Genomic DNA, 22,421 nt, shown 5'->3' on the forward strand with positions numbered 1-22,421 from the left:
CCATATTTCCCTATTCTGAAATAAATCCTTACTTGATCCTTCCCTCATAGCTAACTATTAGGCGATTTCTTTTGCATTTGTATCTAAATTGGAAAAGGCTCCTTTCTCACTCCTTACTTTTTCTAAATTTATAATCCAGCTTTTGACCTTATCATTCCTCCAGAATTGTTCTCTCCAAAGTTTCTAGTGATATTTTCGTTACTAAATCCAATTTTTTTCTCCCCTCAGGTCTCATTTTCCTTGATCTCTCTGAATCCCTCTCTCCTTGATATTCTTTTCTCTCTAGGTTTTTGGGGCACTACTCTGTATTGTATCTTACTCATCTGATCATTTATCTGTCTCTTCTGGATCCTCCTTTAGATGACACATTCTTTAAATGTAGGTGTCCTCAAGATCCTGTTCAGACATCTCTGCTTTCTCTCTATTACTGCATTTGTTAATTTTCATCTTTATTCTCATGATTCTCAAATCTATCTATATTGCCAGATCTCTCTCTTCTGACCTCCAATTTCACATCTCTAACTGCCTTTCTCAGACCTCTTGAATTGGATGTCCATTAGGTCACTTAACTTATCCCTAAATTTTATATCTCTTACCATCTTTATTACTATAGAAGGCAACACTATCCTCCTAATCTTTCAGGCTCCCAACCTCTCTAACACTTTGTCAACACTATCCCTTTCTCAACACTATCATCTTTCTAGGCAGGCCCTCATTTTCCCATACCAAGATTACTGTAATAGCTTGCTGTTGGGTTTCCCTACTACTAGTTTCTTCCCACTCCAATCCATCCTCCATTCAATCACAAAAATTATTTTCTTTAAATAAAGGCCCCATCACTCCCTTCTTCCCTTCTAAACCCCTGCCTTCTCTTCCCAAGTCAATAAGCTCCAATGGCTCTTGATTGCGTCCAGGATGAAATACAAATTTTTTTTTTGGCATTCAAAGCCCTTTAGAACCTAATATCCCCCCCAACCTCTTCAGTCGTCTTACACTTTATTCCTCACATATACTCTTCCATCCAGTGACCTTCCTGGCTATTCTATGAATAAGATACTCCATTTTTTTGGCTCCCATACATATTCTCTTGTTGTCCCCCATGCCCAAAATGCTCTCTCTCTTCTGCTCTGACTATAGATAATTCATTGATTTCCTAATTTAAGTCCCAAATAAATTCTCATCCTTTTATAGGAATTCTTTCCTAACTTCTTTTAATTCTAATGCCTTTCTGTTAATTATCTCCTGTTAATATTCTGTATATAGCTGTATATATCTTTGTAAGTTTCTTCCCTATTATATTTTAAACTTCTTGGGGGCAGGGACTATCTTTTGCTTCTTTTTGTATTCCCTAGTATTTAGCCCAATGCCTGGCACATTATAAGTGCTTAAAAAATTCTACAGAGGAAGTCAGCCTAAGACAGATACAAAACTCTATCCAAAGAAGTTTTGAAGGTATAAATAGAAACAATTATGATTTGGAGGAAGAATGAGAATTAGCTAAAGAGATTGATTCAAATGCATAGAATATATATCAACTTACTTAAATTTTAAAAAAGAAATGTAGGGAAAATAGGATGAAGGTCAAGTAACAAAGAACATGGAAATAGGGTACCCGAAATGCTAAAGTTTAAAATGAGGGCAGGTGAGTGAAGCAGTGGATAGAATACCAGGCTTGACTTCAAGAAGAGTCATTTTCTTGATTTCAAATGTTGCCTTCAACACTTACCAGCTAGGAGACCCTGGACAAGTCACTTAACTCTTTTTCGGTTTTCTCATCTATAAAATAAGGTGAAGGAAATGACCTTCCTGTCTCTTTGCCAAGAAAACTCTACAATAGGTCAAGAAGAAATGACTGAAAAATGCCTGAACAACAAAGGAAAAATGAGCTGAGACTGGTGAGGAAAGCTAAAGACCACAAAAAATAATGGTTTTCTTAAAAAATGAAAGTGGGAAAAAGAAGATAGAGAATCAAAGAATTAGAAATGCTGTTTAGAGTAGATTGATGGCAGGGAAAATAGAGCTGCTCAAGTCTTATTTTGCTGCTTTTCTCTACCAAGGAAAATAGTCTTTGTACAGGAAAAGAGAAGAAATAATAGCTAATGGGTAGTTGATACTCAAGTAAGAAGAATCATGAAAATAACTTAATGTAACCTGCTTCATATGGACTACATTCAAAGTACTGAAAAAAAAAAGTAGATATATTTTCTGAACAGATCCCAGGCATCTTTGAAAGATCATAGAAAACAGAAATGAGGATTATAGGATTGAAGAAGGGCAAATGTCTTCTCAAAGAAGAAAAGAAAACAGAGTCTGCAAACTATAGGCCAATGGGCTTAAATTGAGTTTCTTGCAAAATTTGTTTATCCTTTAAAAAAGGAAGTCATTGTAAGAGCAAGAACAACTTCACTAAGAAGTAATTATGATACAATCATTTTATTTAATTTTGATAATTATTTAATTGGTTGAATAGGGAAATGCAGATACAGTTTATATTTTAACAAAGTATTTGATATGAAATATCACACTATTCTTTTAAAATTATATGCACTAGTCAGTGGTATTGCTTAATTAAACTAGTTGAATAGACAAACTCAGAGTAACCATAGTATTCATTAATAGCTTTTTGATAACTGGTAGGAGCTGAGCTCTCCATTGGAGTTACACAGAGATCTGTACTTGACTCTATGGTGTTTAAGATTTTATTGATTATTTAGATAATAGTACTAATGAATGACATAATTTTTAAATTTGCCAGTGATAACAGATGGCAAAATTGGGTGTATTGGCTAGAAATTATTATAAAGAGGCATATTTAACATAAGTGGAAGGAAAAACTTAGTAACAGTTATACTTCCCAAAAATGGACATGGGATATAGTATAGTTTTTCCCAATTCAGGTTTTTAAGCAAAGGCTGAATTACAATGGTTGAATATATTAGAAAGCAGTCATTTTTCTGTTTGAACTACCTGATCACTGGGGCCTTTTTCAGCTCTGAAATTTTCTTTCTATAATTCATCAATGCTTTGGTGATGGACCTGCCTTAGTTAGGTGTCTCAAACAAGTTTTTCTGCATTTGTTTTTTCTTTTCTAATATCAAATACTTTTTGAAATTTTGATTTAATTTGAAAACAATATTCCATAATATTTTACAAATGGATTTACACTCTAACCTGATATTGCCTTTGGTTGTCTCATGTCCCCAGTTGGTAAAGTGGTGAAGTGTTTGTGATATTTTGGAGGCTTTTTTTAGGTTAGGTGGTGCTTGACATAATTTAAATTTCCATATTGGATATCATAATCAAGGACATAATCTTGTATTTTGCCATCAAAAACTATTTGAATGGATCAGGTCAAAGTTATTTTAAAATTCTACTTAATGTATTTCTGATTTTTTTTTCATATTTATCCAGTCTTATTTTATGTTAATTTTTATGTCAACTAGTTGGGAGTCTGACTGCACATTTTCCTGATTGGGAAAGGAGTAATTTTCTATGTTGAGAAACTAATATTTCTCACTGCTCAAAATATAGTACTAGAATAAGAGATTATTTGCTATTCTTTCCATTTCTGACTCACATAAAATTCTGTGTCATTGTGTGGAAAGTGGGAAACCATCAGAGATCTTAATGCTTTGGATAAATTCCAGAAAATATAGCATGAGTGTTTATCTAACTCAAATATCTGAAAATATCTCAAATTTATGATAAAATCTGATCATGAGTATTTATAAACAATCAAGTTAAATCCTGAATGATATATTGAAATTTGATATTTTTGTTAATAATAATTGTGAATAAAGATATAATTTTTCTTCAGTTATAGGGAACATTCCACTTCTATAGGAGCAACTTTTCCTGGAAAGATGTGCATTCTTCATTATGCTGCAGGAATTGTTTTGGTATGCAGACCTAATTAACCTTATTGTTTTTTTTTCAAATATTTATAAACTATTTAATACTTTGGTATCTAAAAACATACATGTAAAAAACCTTTTGGGAGCATTTACATATCATTTATATAGTTTAAGAACATAGTCCCTTCTTGCTCTAAATTTATATGCAAAGTTTGATACTTTCCCATTTATACTATATTTTCATGATAATAATCTGAATATTTGTTACGGGCATCTTTGATGAAAGTTGAGAAAGGAAGGCTCAGATAGGCTTTCACAAGTAATGTTCTACAACAGAATATTTTTAGACACACAATTACCTGAATATCAGATCCCACTCTGTTGATTTGTTGATTGTTAAATAAAAAAAACCCAAAACGTTTGATTAAATAAAGAAAAGCACAATTCAGATTTTTTATTGATATCTTTTGTTTTTGCATTTTTTACCTCCCTTTGTATCTTCTGCACATGGCATAGTTACTAGTACATAGTAAGTACTTAATAAATGTTTCTTTTCACTCTGTTTAAATTACCTATTTTAAAAAACCAATAAATTCCTCTCAATCCAAAAAACTATTCCTTATGTTAAAGAGTTAAAAACAGTTCAGCTAAACTAACCTACACTTGATACATTTCAACATTATATGCAGTGATCCATACCACATTCTCTTACCTCTGCAAAAAAGGAAGAGAAATACATTCTTCTATCACTTTTTTCAGGGTTAAGCTTAATCATTATAATAATTTGTTTTTTTCCATCTATATTCTTATTGTGCTAATGGTTTTTCTGGGTTTTCCTTCATTGTGTCTCAGTTTGTAGAAATATTTCTAACTTTTTCATTTCTTTTTTTTTTTATAATATTTTATTTTATTTTATTTAATAATAACTTTATATTGACAGAATCCATGCCAGGGTAATTTTTTTTACAACATTATCCCTTGCACTCGTTTCTGTTCCGATTTTTCCCCTCCCTCCCTCCACCCCCTCCCCTAGATGGCAAGCAGTTCTATGATATGTTAGATATGTTGCAATATATCCTAGGTACAATATATGTTTGCAGAACCGAACAGTTCTCTTGTTGCACAGGGAGAATTGGATTCAGAAGGCAAAAATAACCCGGGAAGAAAAACAAAGATGCAGATAGTTCACATTCGTTTCCCAGTGTTCTTTCTTTGGGTGTAGCTGCTTCTGTCCATCTTTTATCAATTGAAAGTCTAACTTTTTCATTTCTTACAGAATAATATTTCCTTATATTAATGTTTTACAGTTTGCTTAATTAGTTCTCAGTAGATGATTATTCATTTTATTTCCAGTTTTTTGTTACTATAAAAATGTCATAAAATATCTTGTATTTCTATAACATTCATAAAATACAAACTTTGTAGTGAGCTCTTTAGATCAAAGGAGATGGCTGTTTTAGTTACTTTCTAAGCATCGTTCATAATTCTTGTCTAGTTCTATTTGCAGCTTCCACAACTCCAAATATAACTTTTGTCATTTTAAAAATCATTTTTGCCAATCTACTAGGTGAAACATCATCCCTTTCAAAACACCATTTAAAATGTTTTCTTGCAACTAGGTATCTCTCATGCATATGTAAAAATGATACAAGTTATCTTAAGTGATGTAAAAAAGCTAACTTTTTTCTACAGTCTTGTATTATTCTTAAGCAAGGCAGAGAGTCATAGACTTATAAAAGATTGAAATAAATAGCCATTGGACTTTTAATACAGTACAGAATCTAAATTAAATATCAGAGGTGAGGAACATCTGGCTCACATATCTGTGTAATCATTTGGTAAGACAGGCAATGAGTTGAAAGCTAGGTACAATTAATTTCCTCCTACTTGAGTACTCTAAATTGATAATTTTGTATGTCACATTATGATGAATAAATGATGAGTAAATATCCAAATAGCCCTTGGTAGAAAAAAAGATTACTTTTTTGATCTGGATGTACTGACTATGTCAATCACTAAAAGATCACCCAGCTTTCTAGATTAGATCCTTAACCACATAAAAGAATTCCATTAACTATAGTTATATACATTTTAAAAATCAAGTGGATGAAAAATGCTTCTTGATATACATGGAATAACATGATATGTTTGTATATTATGATTTACATACATACATACATACATCTATATGGACTGACAGCTGAATAGGAAGAAGCAAAATTAGCAGGTCTTCAAATGTATAAGCTTCTTTTTGAAGCAATTTATATTTTTAATCCCCAAATTCTTCCAGTGACAATGTGTGATTAAAAAATCATGGAATACCAATTCTCTGAAAAAATGAATGAAACCTTTGGACTGACTTAAAGAATTTTTACAGAAGTAGCATAAAGAATGTCATAAGAGAAACTAGAAAACAAGATGCTTCAACACTATGTTGCATTTCAGTTTTAGAGACATATAGAAGTTACCATCAATGGGGAATCTGATGTTGATGCTATTTTTGTCCTTGATGAAGGTGCCTGACAAAATGGCTGAAAACATCATATTAAAAGAATGGGAGCAAACATACAGCCCTGCTTCATTCTATTGGTGACTGGGAAAGAGTGAGAACATTGTCCATTATATAGAACCTGTACAAATATGCTGTTATGTGTAATACTGATGAACTTCTCTAAGCAACCAAATTTTTCCAAGATCTTCCACAACTTCTCATGACTGACAGCATCAAAATGTTTGGTTGGATCAATGAATGTTGTATACGGATCCTCTTTGCTCCAGGCATTTCTTCTGAAGTTATCAGGCAGTAAATACCACATAGAACATTCCTTGTCACTTTCTGAAGCCAAATGGACTCTTGAGTGGATGACCATTGTACAGGTCAATCAATTGATCAGCCAATTAAGGAATCATGTAGGCAATGACTCCCTGTGATGGTCATAGGAAAACCTATTTCCTTTTTTTTTTTTTTTAATAGAGGTAGATAATGGAGATATCCTTAAACTTCTGAGAGTAATTTCTTTTTGTCATATAACCTGGAAGATTTTAGTCAGCTTTTGTATGAGTAATAAGAGCCCTGCCTTGTAAATATTAGCTGGAATAGAATCAGCAACAGATACTTTGCTACATGAGAAGAACCTAATGGCTTTCAAACCTTCTTCAGTTTGTTTGGCTAGCATGATAGATTTCATTCAACCTGAAGTATATAGTCAGTCGCTTTAGCTTTGGTGGTTGATGATATGTTGAGAAGTGTTCAACCCATCTCTCCAGGATCATATCCTTATCGCTAATCAATGTCACTTATCAGCACTGAGTAGTTGAGATGCACCACAGGCCTTTGTTCCATAAATAATTATCAGGAAAACATAAAAGTGCCTTGTTTTGTTACTATTAGCAAAACCTAAATTTCATCTGCCTTTTTACTGAGCCCCAAATCCTGTATCTCTTTAAGCTTTGCTTGTACTTTACTTTTGATGGAGTTAAACACTACCTCTTAGAAATGGACAAACTATCCTGCTGGCAAACCCCATGGGATTTTTATTTTTCACTGAATTTTCCCATCATTTTCATTAAAACAATATTTTTAAAAAAACCTTAAAATTTTACTTTTTCCAGTTACATGTGAAAATAGTTTTCAACATTCATTTTTGTAACATTTTGAGTTCCAATTTTTTTCTCCTTTCTTTTCTTAACATCCCTTCTGCCCAAGAGAGCAGGCAATCTCATCTGGGTAATAAAGTACAATCATTTTTAACATACTTACGTGTTATTCATGTTGTGAAAGAAAAATCAGAACAAAAGGGAAAAACTATAAGAAAAAAACAAACAAAAAACATGAAAAAATATGCTTCAATCTGCATTTCATCTCCAAAGTTCTTTCTCTAGTTGAGGATGGCATTTTCTTTCCCAAGTTTATTAGAATTGTCTTGGATCACTATATATTGCTGAGAAGAACTTTGTCTATTTTAACGTATTGTGCCAGGGGACAAGCAATTTACTTTCTGTGCTGTGTCTAAGAGCCTCTGGCTAGATTGTCTGTACTGTGCCTGTACTGGATCATTATCCCCTTCCATACAAGTGAGGCAGACCTTTCTTGAAGTCCTTCTATGTTATTTTAGGCTGGAAAATTTTTCACTCTGTCTTTTTGTAGGTTCTGTCACTCCAGAATCCATTTAGAGGCTTGATTTGGCATTTTTTAGAGGGAAACCAGGGAAAGCTGAGCCAACTTCCTGGCTTGTTTCCACCATTTTGGCTTCATGTGGCCATCAAACCAATCTTGACATTTGTGAGTGAAAGGGTCCCAGAAAAGGAAAAGTAGTGCTATACCAAATCTTTGAAAGTTTCCCACTCTTTTTCTGCTCCACTTTTGCCAACCATGTGTTGGCTTAGCTTTCCCTAGAAGTTAGCTATAAATTGTTCCTGCTTGGAGAAGCACTCTAATTTGTTAACATTGTTTTCTGATACTTTTCTTGCCTTGGGGTATCTAGTTGAATGCAAATGGTTAGCTTGTAGAGGATAAATCTCCGATCAGTCAAGCACTCTCTTCCACACAATGCCTTTTGTCACTGTCCTATCTTGTCTATCTTTTCTCCTTTGCTGCAAGGGGATATCCATGAAATTTTATTGCATTTAGGTAAATGGAAGACGTTGATGATGAGAAGATTGTGAGCCAAGTCTTCAATATTAAGTGGCCACTGTTGTTTCTGTTTCTTACTTCATTCCTCCCAAGGATGACTTATTCTGGTGTTAAAAGCCATATAGAATTATAAACTTGGCCTCTTTCAGTGCATTGATGATGAGAGACTCCAGGTTACCTTCAACCTGGTTTTAGCCTGTCAACATGATTTTACCAAGGTGTAACCCAGAGCATGCTACTGCTTTTTCAAGCCATAGTTGAGGGTTGGGTGACCGAATAGCAAAAGTGGAAAGCAGCCTTGAAAACAGGGCTGGCACTCCTTACACCAGAGATACAACTCTTCCCTAAGAACCTATACATCCCATATCCATATGTATATGAACACATACATAAGTGATTTGAAAGTGCTTATTATGTATGTATGTATGTATATGTGAATTAAGAGTATACTTATATGTATATTCATGTACAATGTGTGGTTTGAATATACAAACATGTGTATGCACAACACATATATGGAAATACAGTTATATAGACATGTATATATTCTTAACTCATGTATATATGTGTATATACACAATACATGTACATGTATGAATATTTACATATTCATAACTCATTATACCAATGCTTACTCTACAGAGGTAGCTAGCTAGCTACATCTTTCCCTACATCCAGCCCTCCCCCAGGATTCTAGGACCTGAGAGATGGTTGGGATCTTATGATGCTATCATTCTGCTTCCCCCCACTCACAAAAAAATCTAAATACATTAGAGGGTTTCCTTGGGGCAAATTTATGAGAAGCCATGAACAAGAATCATGTATGATGTATAGTAATGAATACATTTTGTGAACTGCACCATTAGAGGGGAAACTCGGGTCAATTAAATCAAAGATCCAGTGGAGTGTGGAAACTGTAAGAGTCTAGGTGATGAAGAATTAGAGTGGGATTGATAAGGAGGAGGATGGTATGTATGAATAAAATATTGAAGAATTAGACTTGGTAGAACTTTTGGAACTGATTTTAAAAGTTTGGAGGAGGAGAAAGTTGATTAATTTAGTCTTAGATCAGTTGACTTCTTGGTGTGGACAAGGGTACTCAGGTAGTTAAAAGATTCAAAACTAAAGGTTATGAGAAAAAAAGGGGAGTGTGTGTGTGCATGTGTGTATGCACATATGTACACATATACAGACATGCATTTTTATGTATATACACATAATATATGTATACATATGAGGTGTAGGAGTGTGTTCAGGGAAGATTTATACCTTTGGTATCTTACCTGATCCACCTAACACCTGTGCCTCCAAGAAGTTGCAGGCTGTAGCATTCATAGCAGCCATACCTTGGTAAGCTATTTCTGCAGATGAACTAAACTAGGTTGAGGGATAACCAAAAGGTCTCAAACTCTCTAGTGACTTGGGGGAGGGCGTCTACCCCAAGTATGTGACTTTGGTAGAATGAGAGGATGAGAACAATTTGTTTCAACAACTAAATGCAATTAAAGCAGTCACTGTGGAGTATTTAGAACTTAGTTAAATATTGAAGACCATTGCAAATCAGGTCATCATCAGGCATCTTGACTCTATCCTGCCACTAGACCATGATAACTGTAAGAGTGAGGTCAACTACTTTGTACAATCTGCCTCCCTTTAATCCAGTTTACACATAGTCAAAAGACATCACTCATACTGTTTTACCATTTTTAACCTATCTCAACCTCCTGTGGCAATGGGCAAATGCAGATTCACTGGGAGCTGTTGTCACAACCCTGCACACAGGCAGCACATGCTTTAGAGAAACAGCAGTGAGATTCAATAGCCTCCTGGGTGTCTGAATAGCCTTTTCAGGATCACACTGCTCTTATCCAGGAGTGAGAAAGGGGCTAAAAAATGTGCCCTCTCCCCCCACCCCCTCCCTCGGTGTTCTTCTTCTTTAATATAATGGTTCTCTCTGGGAGAAAGTTTCTTGGGGAGATTTTCTGGAGGCAGCTTTTTCTTAGTGGTCTATTTTTCTGCTTGGTTCCAAGAGCTCCCCCCGAATGTCTCCAGATCCAAAGATTTATCCTTCAGCCTCCAGCCAGCACTCATGGCTTTCAATCTTCTGATGTGACTTCTTCCCACTGAGCCTCTGTCAGATTGTTACATTTGATCTCCTCTGAGAGAGTGGAATTATGAGTTTCTCCCAGAGTGTGCTCTGGCCCTAAGAGCTTCAAGGGAGGTATGAATTCGGATATCTCATACTAAACCCTAAAATCTCCCAAACGTGTGAACTCCAATGAATACTTAAATACTTTTTGCTTATATGAGCTCTCTAAAGGTGTGAACACAAGCATTGTATCAATTCCATTGAGTTAACACTAGGATTCCAACACCCCCCAAAAACCTAACCTGGCCTGATTATCACAGCAGCTGAGGATCCCATTCCTTTTGATGAACAAAAAGGTATAAAAACTTTTGCAGAGTTGATACACTCACTATCAGTACATGGATTGTGGGTAGACTTATAGACAACACAAAATCCAGTAGAACTGAAAGACTAAGAGTTCTTGTTGTGAGGGAACCACATTCAAATAGCAAAACAAGTAAGTGAAACAAGGCTTACCAAAGTCAGAGCTGGATACACATTTTTCTAGAGTGGCTGTGGTGGAGGGGACCTCTACAAAGCCAGTGTGGCTTCAGCAGGGACTAAGCAACAATTGATACAGTATTGCCTGACAACTCCAGGAGAAATTCCAGGAGCAGAACTCGATTTGTAGATCTGACAAAGGCCTTTGATACTGTCAGTCATGAGGCCTTAATGGTTTACTTTCCCAGAGAAGTTCATCAGTGTTGTATGTCAGTTTCATTATGGCATCCTTGCTTGGGTTCTGGACTCAGAGGATGCTCTCATACTTTCTCAGTCACCAGCGGACTGAAATAAAGCTGTGTGTTTGCTCCCAAACTTTTTTGCATATTTTCAGCTATGTGATCAAATGCCTTCAATAAGAACAAAAATGGCATTGAAGTCAGCTCCCACACTAATGGTAAATTCTTCAACTTGAAAAGACTAGAAGCCAAAACTAAAGTGGGGGGAGTACTGGTGCATGATTCTTTGTCATGGATTGTGCACCAATGCAGTCTCAGAAACAGATGAAGCAAAGTATTGATTGAGTCTCTGCTGCTTGTGCTAATTTTGACCTGATAATTACAAGAAGACTCAGATAGTACTGCAATCAGCACCACGTCATTCATATGTGGAACCATCAGTTACAGTAAATGGAGAAGTTTTGAATGCTATGGATAAGTTCACTTGTCAGTATGCTTTCCAGGATTGTCCACATTGATAATGAGGTTGACAAATGTGTTGCTAGTGCTAGCTCAGTGTTTGGGAAGCTCTGACAGAAAGTATGGGGGAGGAGAGGTATTACACTGACTAAATAGGATTTACAAAATTGTTGTGCCAGCTTCATTGTTGTATGCCTATGAAACCTGGACAATTTGTCAGCACCATGCCAGGAAAATCTGAATTATCTTATGAAGATTCTGAAGATCATCTGAAAGTATAAGATAATAGACACTGAGATCCTTTCTCGAATGAATCTGCAAAGAGTGAAACTCTGTTGGGCTGGTCTCATTGTTTGAATGTTGAATGTACACTTGGCCAAAAAGATTTTTATGGGGAATTCACATAGGGTAAGCCTTCGTGTGGTGATCAGAAAAAAACAGTACAAGAACACTCTTAAGATTTCTCTTTAGGACTAATTTTATGAAACGGGAAACACTGGCACGGGACTACCCAGTATGTCCTCATGAGAGATGATGTGCAAAGTTAGAGAATCCGCACCAAATGTTTATATGGACTCTTGTATTGTTCTGAGCAGCCACAATCATACACACTGTAACTTGACTCTAATAGAGTATTGTCATTTTGACAATGACACATGAAAGTCATCACAGAAAAAAAATTTGAGAAACTCAGAAATGCATAAAATATATGTATAGTATTATATAATATCATTATTTTAAATTTTAATAATATAATTCATATTAATTCTCTGGTAAGAAGAGAGGGCCAGAAATTATGTAGATTTTCTATATTGTGGGGAGCCATTTCCTAAATTTATGGTGAAAGTGGACACATATATGGTTCCTGTTCTTCTAGAACAGGAAGAGAGGACAAAGGATGTGTCAAAAAGGTGAAAACATACATGGAGTTCTGTCCTAATATATTGCCCTTTGTGTTTTCTGTTTTTGGTTCCTATCCATGTCCTCATCTTAATGACAGAACTGTACTAGTAGTGTGAAATATTCTCAAAACTGAATATTAAATTCATTAAGCATTTATTACCTAAATTAATTAAATAAAAATGTTTTTAAAGCACTATCATCCTGATAGTTTTTGAAAGAAAAACTTTTTTTGACAAACCTTTGCACTATATGAATATTTTTATTACCAATTATTAATTATTTCTCCTTTTCTCCATTCTTTACCATTTCTAACCTTGCTCAACAAAATAGACAAAATAACTTGTGTATGTTGTTTTTCAGTCATTTCACTCTTGTCTAGCTCTTTATGATCCTGAGTGGAATGGTTTGCCATTTGCTTCGTTAGCTCTTTATGATCCTGAGTGGAATGGTTTGCCATTTGCTTCGTTAGCTCATTTTACAGGTGAGGAAACTGAGGCAAAAAGTGAAATGACTTGCCCAGGATCACATAGCTAGTTTCTGAAGCCAGATGTGAAGTCAGGAAGATTGCATCTTCCTGAGTTCAGACCTAGCACTTTATCTACTGCACAACATAGCTGTCCCAACTTGTACGTAGTTATATATTATAGTTATACTTTATCGCATTTACTGAATTATATATTCTGATGAACTATGTGTCATCTTTTTTGTGTATTTGTTACATATCCTATAGTTAAGCCCAATATTCAAGCTGTGCTTTTAAGTTAAAATCCTGACAGTTATGGCTCTTATGTGGCACACCAAACTAATAGAGCTTACCAGCTAGATCCAAGAATAGGTGATCAGATTGTTCAATAGTCTTGTTTTTCAATATTTGTTATAGCAATAGTAAGAAAAATTGTTTTGATAATTTAATTTTCTTACTCTTTTCAATAACCTTTTTTGGTAATAATTCTCCCCCCCCTTTTTTTTTTCTTTCAACATTAGTATCCCAAAGGAATAACTGTGGAGGCGTTTTCTGTTATTATTGCACAGTTGCTGGGACTTAGTCTGGGAATAAGATATGATGACAAGAAATGCCACTGTTTGCAATCTACCTGCATCATGAGCCCAGAAGCAGTGTAAGATTAAAGAAACATTTCTTATGTTTTTTATTTTATTGAAAATATATTTTGTATATAAGATCCAAGTTATTTCTGACTAATGATCAGAAAAAGACACAAAGAAATACCCAAATTGGCCCTTCTCCTACAAAATATACACTTGATATAAACATGTTTATAAAAAAGAATGGGCGCAGATAGGCCTTTCAGACAATTTCTGATAACAAATTTTAATTTAGAAGATAGATTAGGAAATTTATTCTAGTTAGATTATTTTCATTACAGAATTTATCAGGATTTCTTTACAGGTGAAATACAAGAGACAGTTTGTAAACTTTGGAGGAGGTTTAAAAAAATTTTAATTATTTTTTTTGCAGTTATTGATAATCAGACTTAAAGTTCAGAAGTATCTATAATATTTTTTAGTTTCTAGGCAATAACAACCTATAAAGAAATAATGTCAAAGACACAGCTTAGAGGGAGGCTGGGATCTGTAGCAGGAAGTGTGAATAGGACAGTTCTATTTCTTTGTATCTGTGACACTGTTGTTCTCTTGTTTCAATTGTATCTGAATCTTTGTGACCCTGTTTGGGATTTTCTTGGCAAAGAGACTGGAGTGGTTTGCCATTTCCTTCTTTAGATCATTTTATAGATTAGGAAACTGAGGCAAACAGGATCACACAGCTAGTCTGAGGCCAGAATTGAACTCAAGAACATGAATCTTTCTGACTTCAGGAAGGGGGCTCTATCCACTGTGCCATCCAATTGACATTAGTACAAGATTTTAGATTAGATTTTAGCCCATGTTTGGGCTGCAGTCTATAGATAAGTAGTCAAAGATCATAGACTAGAGATGAGTTCTGAAGTTCTCTGACTCTAAACTTGAAGGGCTTTTTAGTTGATTGATGTAATTTAAGGTCAAATTATATTTACTAGAGCTCCAACTGGGGGAAAACCTGAAATTGTATTTTCTGACCCAAAATTGAGTTCACTGACTTTAGCCATCCTTAAGTGGCTCCTTGTGATCCTTGAAGAATATGGTACTCTGTCCATAATATTCAAAGAAAACAGTGACAAGATCTTAGATAATACAGATAAGAGCCAAGTAAGACCTCTATCACAGCTCCAGAGACTAGCCTTCATACAAAGAAAATCAGGTTGGAAGAATGAATAAACCCCCAAAAAGTAGTTGATAAGAAATGTGAAACCAGGGATGCCTAAGACAAATCCAGAAGAAGAAAATAACTTCAAAACATTTATAAACACAGACATTAAAAAACATATATAAAAAAGTCCACCAGAATTCCTAGAAGAAATGAAGTTAAAAATTATATTATAAATGAAATAAGACTCCAAAGCACAGATGTCAAACTTGCAGCCTGCAAGATGCATGGATCCCACATTGAGTGTAGCCCAAATCAGATTAAAATAATAATAAAAATGCAGCATATTAATATTATTCTAAAGGAACTAGAGACAACAACCATTATTAGTAATAAACTTACATGTTTCCAATGCCTTAGCATCCAAATTTGCAGTAGGAACCGCAAAAGAAAGAATATGTGTATTTCTCAGCTTTGAGCCTGTTACCTCATCTGAAAGGTTCAGACTAGATGACCCTAATAGTCTATTTCAGCATCTTAGGTCTATGATAGAGCATAACCAAACAGTTCCAGAAATGTTTATTTCTTTGAGCATAATTGATGGCTTCAGTTAGCTATCCTGCCTCATGATGCTGTTTCCCTATGCAGTATTCTCACATTCTAATACAAACCTGAAAAGTTAAGGTCACATACCTAACCATTGCCAAATCAGAAAAAATAGAATTATCTCATGTTGACAGTCATCAGTTTGAGTTAATTAAATTTCTATTTTGAATCCTATTTAGGACACTTGAAATCAATATTCACGTTTGCTTTTTAATAGGTCAAGAAATGTATGGGTTTTCAGAAGTAATATTTCTTTCAAAGTTATTTATTTAATTTTTAGGCTCTCCAGTGGAATTAAGGTGTTTAGTCGCTGCAGCTTGAGTGACCTTCACAATTTCATTTCAAAGACGGGAGCTAAATGTCTTAAAAATCAACCAACTCTTAAATATTTTTATGCTGAGAGTTATGGATCCTGTGGGAATTATGTAGTATCTGAATATGAAGAGTGTGACTGTGGCCCTCCATCGGTAAATATTAAGAGAAACAGATTTTATTATGAACATACCATAATTTGAATTGCTATAAATATCTTGTAAAATCTGTATATTCAGCAACATTTAACTAAAAAAGTCAAAAACCAATATAAGACATATTGTAATACATAGGGGAGTTAGGCTGTGGAGTTTTGGATAAGTCTAAAAAGTGCACAAAAAAATAACTTGTTAAAAAACTGGTCATGAGGACCTTTTTCCCCTTCATAGAATTTTTTTTTTTTTTTTGGTAAATTTTTTTTACTAGTGCTTTTGCTTTTTAATCAAAGTCATTTCCAGATTTATCTCTTCAGAACCTTTTTCTCTCTTCCCTGCAACCTGACTGATGATTCTTCCTTTTTAATAAAGAAAAACTGTTAAGCAATATGTGGGTCAACAAATATTTGTCAATCATCTACAGTGTCAAGAGGTCCTTAAACTACCGCCTGCTGGCCAGATGTGGTAGCTGAGGACGATTATCCCCCTCACCCAGGGCTATGAAGTTTCTTTTTTTAAAGACCCACAAAACAAAGTTTTTGTTTTTACTATAGTCTGGTCCTCCCAACAGTCTGAGGGATAGTGAATTGGCCCCCTGTTTAAAAAGTTTGAGGACCCCTGAATTTCTACACTATCTTAGAAACTGGGAATACAAGGGAAAAATGACAGTTTCTGATATTAGTTCTATTAGAGAAAAAAAACATGTACATAAACATGCATATTTGTCTTATCTATCTTACTTGCACACAAAATAAATTCAAGGTAATTTTGAGGGGAGAAGGCATTGTTGACTGGGAAGATCAGGAAAGACTCATTCAGGAGGTGAAACTTGACCAGAAATTTAAGGAAATAAGGATCTGAAGAATGTAGGGAATGTAGGAAGATATGTGGAATTCCAGATATGCAAAGGCACAGCTATAGAAGATATATGTGAGAAACAGCAAGGTGGCCATTTTGGTTGGATTATAGAATTTGTGAAAGGGAGTAATTTTTTAAATGTACTTAATTTAAATTTAAATTTAAATTTACTATTTTTTAATTTAAATTACTAAATTTAAATACTAAATAGAAAAAGGAAAAGAAATCATGTGCATTAGCAGGATATGTGAGGATTAAAAAATGAATATTCATTTTAAGAAAGCATATATAATAAATATTACATATTATATTCAGAACTGTTCATTTTATTTTTGCTTATGTTTAGGTTTTCTTTTGTTCTCTGCTATGCACTTTTAATTTTACTCTTTATTCTTATTCTTTCTTTCTCCTTTCTCCCCCTCGCCCCTCCCTCCCACCTTCTTCTCCAAGAAGGCTACAATTAAGTGTGGATATATTTATATATGTATATACATATCTATATATACATATAATATATCACATATGCATATGCATATTTATAGTCATATACATATATACTATATATTCATATACATCCATATAAGATTTTACTATGCTTGTTTTTCCTGCAGGCGAATAATATTATCCTTTTTAGGTCCAAGTTTTTGCATGTTTTTTAAATCCACCAACTCATCATTTTTTGCTCCACAGCAATAGTTCAACCTTATAGTAGTAGTCTTAAATAATCTAAAGCAATATGGCTTAATTTGGTTGACATTTAATGTCTCTTTTGATTGACTCTATTTTAACTCTAACTTTGAGATCAGTGATTACTACCTCTACTTTTTTTCTAATTCTTATTATTAAGTTTGTGTGTATCTCATTTCCTATTCCTGCTGACTACTTTACTTTTACCCACTACCTTTCTTGCTATTACTTAACCTGTCCCCCCAAGGATCCTTCCATTATCCTCTTCCCTCACCTTTTTTCTCCTATCCTTTAACTTCATCTTTATTCCATTCCCAGTGATATCACATTATCCCATTCCCATTAATTCACACACAGCTTCCATTCTCCATTTATCCTATTCCCTCTCCCTCTTATTAATAAATTTAGAACTTTTTTATGTCCTTCCAGAAATGTGTCTATTGTTCCTTCTTAACCCATTCCCAATGTAAGATTCCAGAACTACCAGGCCTCTTCTTTCATCTAATTCCTCTGTGTCAGTTCTTGTTCTTGCACCTCATTCATATAATTATTCTTTTTACTTTTTCCTACCTTTTGAATTTTAGAATCACATCATACTCAGCTTTATCCCAATCTTTTGAACTATCCACTTGCTAATGACAATGTTAAGACATGTGGTTTACATTTCCATATACAAAGCTTAAGCAGTTTATCCTTATTGAGTCCCTTGAAATTAATCTTTGATGTTTATCTGATACTTCTTTTAGATCTTTGTCAAATTTTCTATTAGTTCAGATCTTTTTTTTTTTAAACAAAATTCTGAATCTGACAATTCATTGAATGTCTTTTTCATTCAGGATTGTGCTTAATTTTGCTGGGCATAATATTTTTGGCCACTATCCTAGTTTTTATGCATTTTTATATATAATGTTCCATGACTAGCAATCTTTTAATGTACTGTTGCTGGGTCTTATTTGTAGCTCTGTCGTATTTAATTTATTTTTTTTCTTATTGCTTCTAACATTTTCTCCTTGATCTGGGGGTTTTAGAATTTAGCTATGATGTTCCTTGAAGGATTTCCTCATAGGATCTTTTTCAGGTGGTTATCAGTAGATTTTTTAAAATTTCCATTTTCCCTTCATAGTCTAACATTTTGGGAAATTTTTCTTTTTTTTTTCTTTTTTATGTTTAATATTTTTATTTTCCCAGTTACATGTAAAATAATGGTTTACATTTGTTTTAAAAATTTTGAGTTCCAGATTCTCTTCCTTCCTCCCTACCTTCAGCTTCCTGGTCACATGTGACGCTATACAAAATATTTCCATAAAAATCATGTTGTGAGAGAAAACATAGATCTTCTCTTTTCCCCCAAAAAACCCTCAAGAAAAATAAAATAAATTTTGCTTTATTCTGTATTCACACACTTTGTATACAATACATTTCACTTTGCTTGAGTTTATGGAAGACTTTCCAGATTTTTCTGAGAGTATCTTGCTCATTCAGTTTTCATGGAACAATATTTCATCCTAATTGCATACCGTAATTCATCCATTTCCCAATTGATGGGTATTCTTTCAGTTTCAAATTCTTTTCCCTGAGAGCTGCTATAAATTATTTTGTACATGAGGTTCTTTTCCTTCTTTTTAAAATTCAAGCCTAGTAGTGGTATTGTTAGATGAAATGATATGCAAGATTTTATAGATTTTAACTTTTGGTCATTTATCAGTTGGGGAATGGCTCATTTTTTAAAAAAAATTGATTAACTTCCCTATAAATTTAAGAAATGAGGCCTACATCAGAGAAATTTGTTTCAAAATTCTTTTCCCATTTGCTATTGCTAACTATATTTTCCCCTCTACCTTCATATTAATTCTCTCTATCTTTTCACCCTGATCTTCCTCAAAAGTGTTTTGCTATTGACCACTGAATTGAGTGTACAATCATCTGCCAAAAAAACATGCATCAACACACTCTCCACTTTAGTTTTTGCTTGTAGCCTTTTCAAGTTCAAGAATTAATCCAATATGATAACTGACTTTGATTGCATCTTTGTCCTCATTGAAGGCATTTGACAACATGGCTGAAAACAACATACTAAAAATTATAGGAGCAAGCACACAGCTTTGTTTCACTCCACTGGTAACTTAAAAAGCTTGCCAGTGTTGTCTATTGTCCAGAACCTGGACAAGCATGTTATCATGAAATTGGTGTACTACACTGATGAACATCTCTGGGCAACCAAAGTTTGATAAAATTTTCCATAAGCCCTTGAGACTTAGTCTACAAATTGTGTATAGATCTTTGTTTTGCTCCTAGCCCGTCTCCTGGAGTTGTCAGGCAGCAAACACCATATCGTTGTGTTGATAATATTTCTTAAGATTTTCACATCTATTTTTCTTTATATAATGTGGGATTGGCCAATGAGGACCCATTCTTAGGAGCATGGGAAGGGGACCCACATAGACATCTGGTGAGTCTGACTCATCTGGAAGTTTGTGATGATGTGGAATAAAAAGGACCTACCACCTATAAATATATCTTTCCCTTGCTCTAAAACCCTCATTTGATCTACTATCTCTAGCTAGAAAGGCCAGTTTGGATGGATGATGTAGTGAGTAAAGGAAAATAATATTCAATGGAACTTGAAAGATAGTGGGAGCTAAGTTGTAAAGAACTTTAATTTAGCATAAGAGTTTATATTTGAAACTAAATGAAATAGGGATCCAGGGTATTTATTGAATATATGACTGACATAATTTTTTCATCAGTGTTAAAGGACAGACTAGAATGGGCAGAGACTCATGGCAGAGAGACCAATTAGAAGGCTGTTGTAGTATTTTTGTAAGTTCTCTTGGTAAGATAATGCAAACTAGCCTTGTGTCCCTGTGAGTAGAGAAGAAATCATATACAGTGGGTATTGTGGACATAGAAATAACAAAATTTGGTACCCAATTAGATGTATGGAGAAAGAAAAAAAGATGTGTTAAGCATGATGCTGAGATTATAAATCTGAAAGAATGGAAAAATCATGTCTTTGATAGGAAAATTTGGAAGATTATTTTTAAAGATGGCTTTAGGAGAAAAAGATGAGTTCTGTTTTGGACATGTTAATTTGAGATGTATCCAGTGTATCCCATACACCAGCGATGTGGGACTGAAACTCAGGGGGCATACTGTGGCTATGTTAAGTCCACATTTATGTCCAAATCTATATCTATCTATATTTATATGTATATATCTGTGAATTACTAGGAAATGACATAAACTCATGGAATGCTGTGGGTGTAGAGAAAAGAATTAAAGGGTCTGGGAAAGAGCTTTGAGAAACACTCACTATTAGATGGAATGGACTATTAATCTATATATTGTTCTGAGATGAGAATGTCCCAGGGGCTGTGGGAAATTTTAGGACGCAACTAAAATTATAGTAGCAAAATCAGAAGAGTCAAGAGCACATCCAAGAAGAAAATGAAACATGGCCAGGTTAAACCTGACCCCTTCGATGGAGACCTGGAAAGGAATTTACCAACATGAGAAAAGAGGAAGGTGGCTTCAGGCACTGAGAGAAATGCCAGTATGAGTCATGGTAGCAAAGTCTGGAGAACTAAAAGCAAATAAAAAAATCAAAACCTGGGAAGAGAATGAAGTCTATTGGCTTCAGCTTTCTTCAAACACAAAGGATTGGACTACATAATTTCTTTAAGATTCCTTCAATCTGTAATATTATGTGATTTTATAATTCAATTCCTTTAGTGTTATGGACATGGGAAAACACTATAAAAATATTAGACTCAGACACAAAGCTTTCTATCATTTTGATAAGCTTTTCATATTCAAAGATTTGTTACATTTATAAAACTCACAATGATAGTTTATAGTATGAGATTTAAAATTATATTTCCTTAAATTTATTCTGGCATATAAGTGACTTTTTGCATAAAACACTGTAAGTGGTAACTTTGTGAGTAGAAAAAAATCTTAATGCTTAAAGAGATAGTCAATAAATATAGATTCTATTGAATGAGACACAGTTCATTTAATTTATTTACTTTTTTATTAATAGGTATGTGGATTTTCAAAATGCTGTAATCCAAGTTACTGCAGAAGAAATTATTTTGCACACTGTATTTCTGGAATTTGCTGCCAGCCAGACTGTAAGGTAAGATCTTAATTTGGTTACACCAAAAGAGTTTTAAAAGTATTAAGTGAAATCATTTAAAACAAGAATATCAAACCAAACATAAGTCAGCTTTCAGTCCTCTCCACTCCCCATCTCATGAATGGCATACATTTCTTATCCCTTCCTTTGGAAGGATATGCAATCAGATTAGCAAATTTTTGTGAAGAGAAGCAAAGATTCAAGTTGCAGTGGTACTAATCCACATGTCCTTTTAACAAACTGAAATTGGAGTTTCAGATCACTGATATAAAATATTTAGTCTTGAGGTCATTACTCAAAATAATCATTTTGTCTTCTCTCTTTCCTTCATTCTTCACTGTAACTATTTGCTAACATTCCTCTATAATCTAAAATCTCTCTTTTTTCCTATCCTATTCATGTAATCTTTTTCTCCCTTTGGATTCTCATTACATTTAACATGGACTATTGTAGTAGAATCCTGACATCTGCCTGCACTCAGACTCTTGTAATTATCAGAATAACCTTCTTGGGGCAAAACTCTGGTCATAACATTATCCTGATTAAACATTTTCAGTGATACCCTAAAAATTTTGCTGACCAAACTCCTGTCTGTAATGCGCATGACTCATCTCTCCACTGTTATTCCATTTGACTTCTGCCTTCATTCTGATTTCCTCATGGATGTTTGGAAAGAAGTCATTTACTGATCGTTTTGCTGTCACTTTATTTCTGACTGCTGTGTGCATTCATTTCTCCTGCTTTTCTGTTGTCTAGAGTGTTCAAAAAGAAAATCTTAATATTTTTGGATTTTTGTTTAGGAATG

At 34.1% G+C, this 22,421-nt stretch overlaps 1 protein-coding gene across 1 annotated transcript in view; it reads left to right on the plus strand.

Moving 5' to 3' along the window:
• Positions 1-22,421, plus strand: part of LOC127548252 (disintegrin and metalloproteinase domain-containing protein 32-like) — a 103,983-nt gene that overhangs the window by 58,041 nt on the left and 23,521 nt on the right. The window contains exons 10-13 of the mRNA XM_051975562.1: positions 3,818-3,899; positions 13,642-13,775; positions 15,747-15,933; positions 21,521-21,616. Of these exons, the coding sequence (XP_051831522.1) occupies positions 3,818-3,899; positions 13,642-13,775; positions 15,747-15,933; positions 21,521-21,616 (499 nt within the window). The remainder of the gene's footprint in view (positions 1-3,817; positions 3,900-13,641; positions 13,776-15,746; positions 15,934-21,520; positions 21,617-22,421) is intronic.

Source organism: Antechinus flavipes, chromosome 2 (genome assembly GCF_016432865.1).
Source record: "Antechinus flavipes isolate AdamAnt ecotype Samford, QLD, Australia chromosome 2, AdamAnt_v2, whole genome shotgun sequence".
Taxonomy (NCBI): domain Eukaryota; kingdom Metazoa; phylum Chordata; class Mammalia; order Dasyuromorphia; family Dasyuridae; genus Antechinus; species Antechinus flavipes.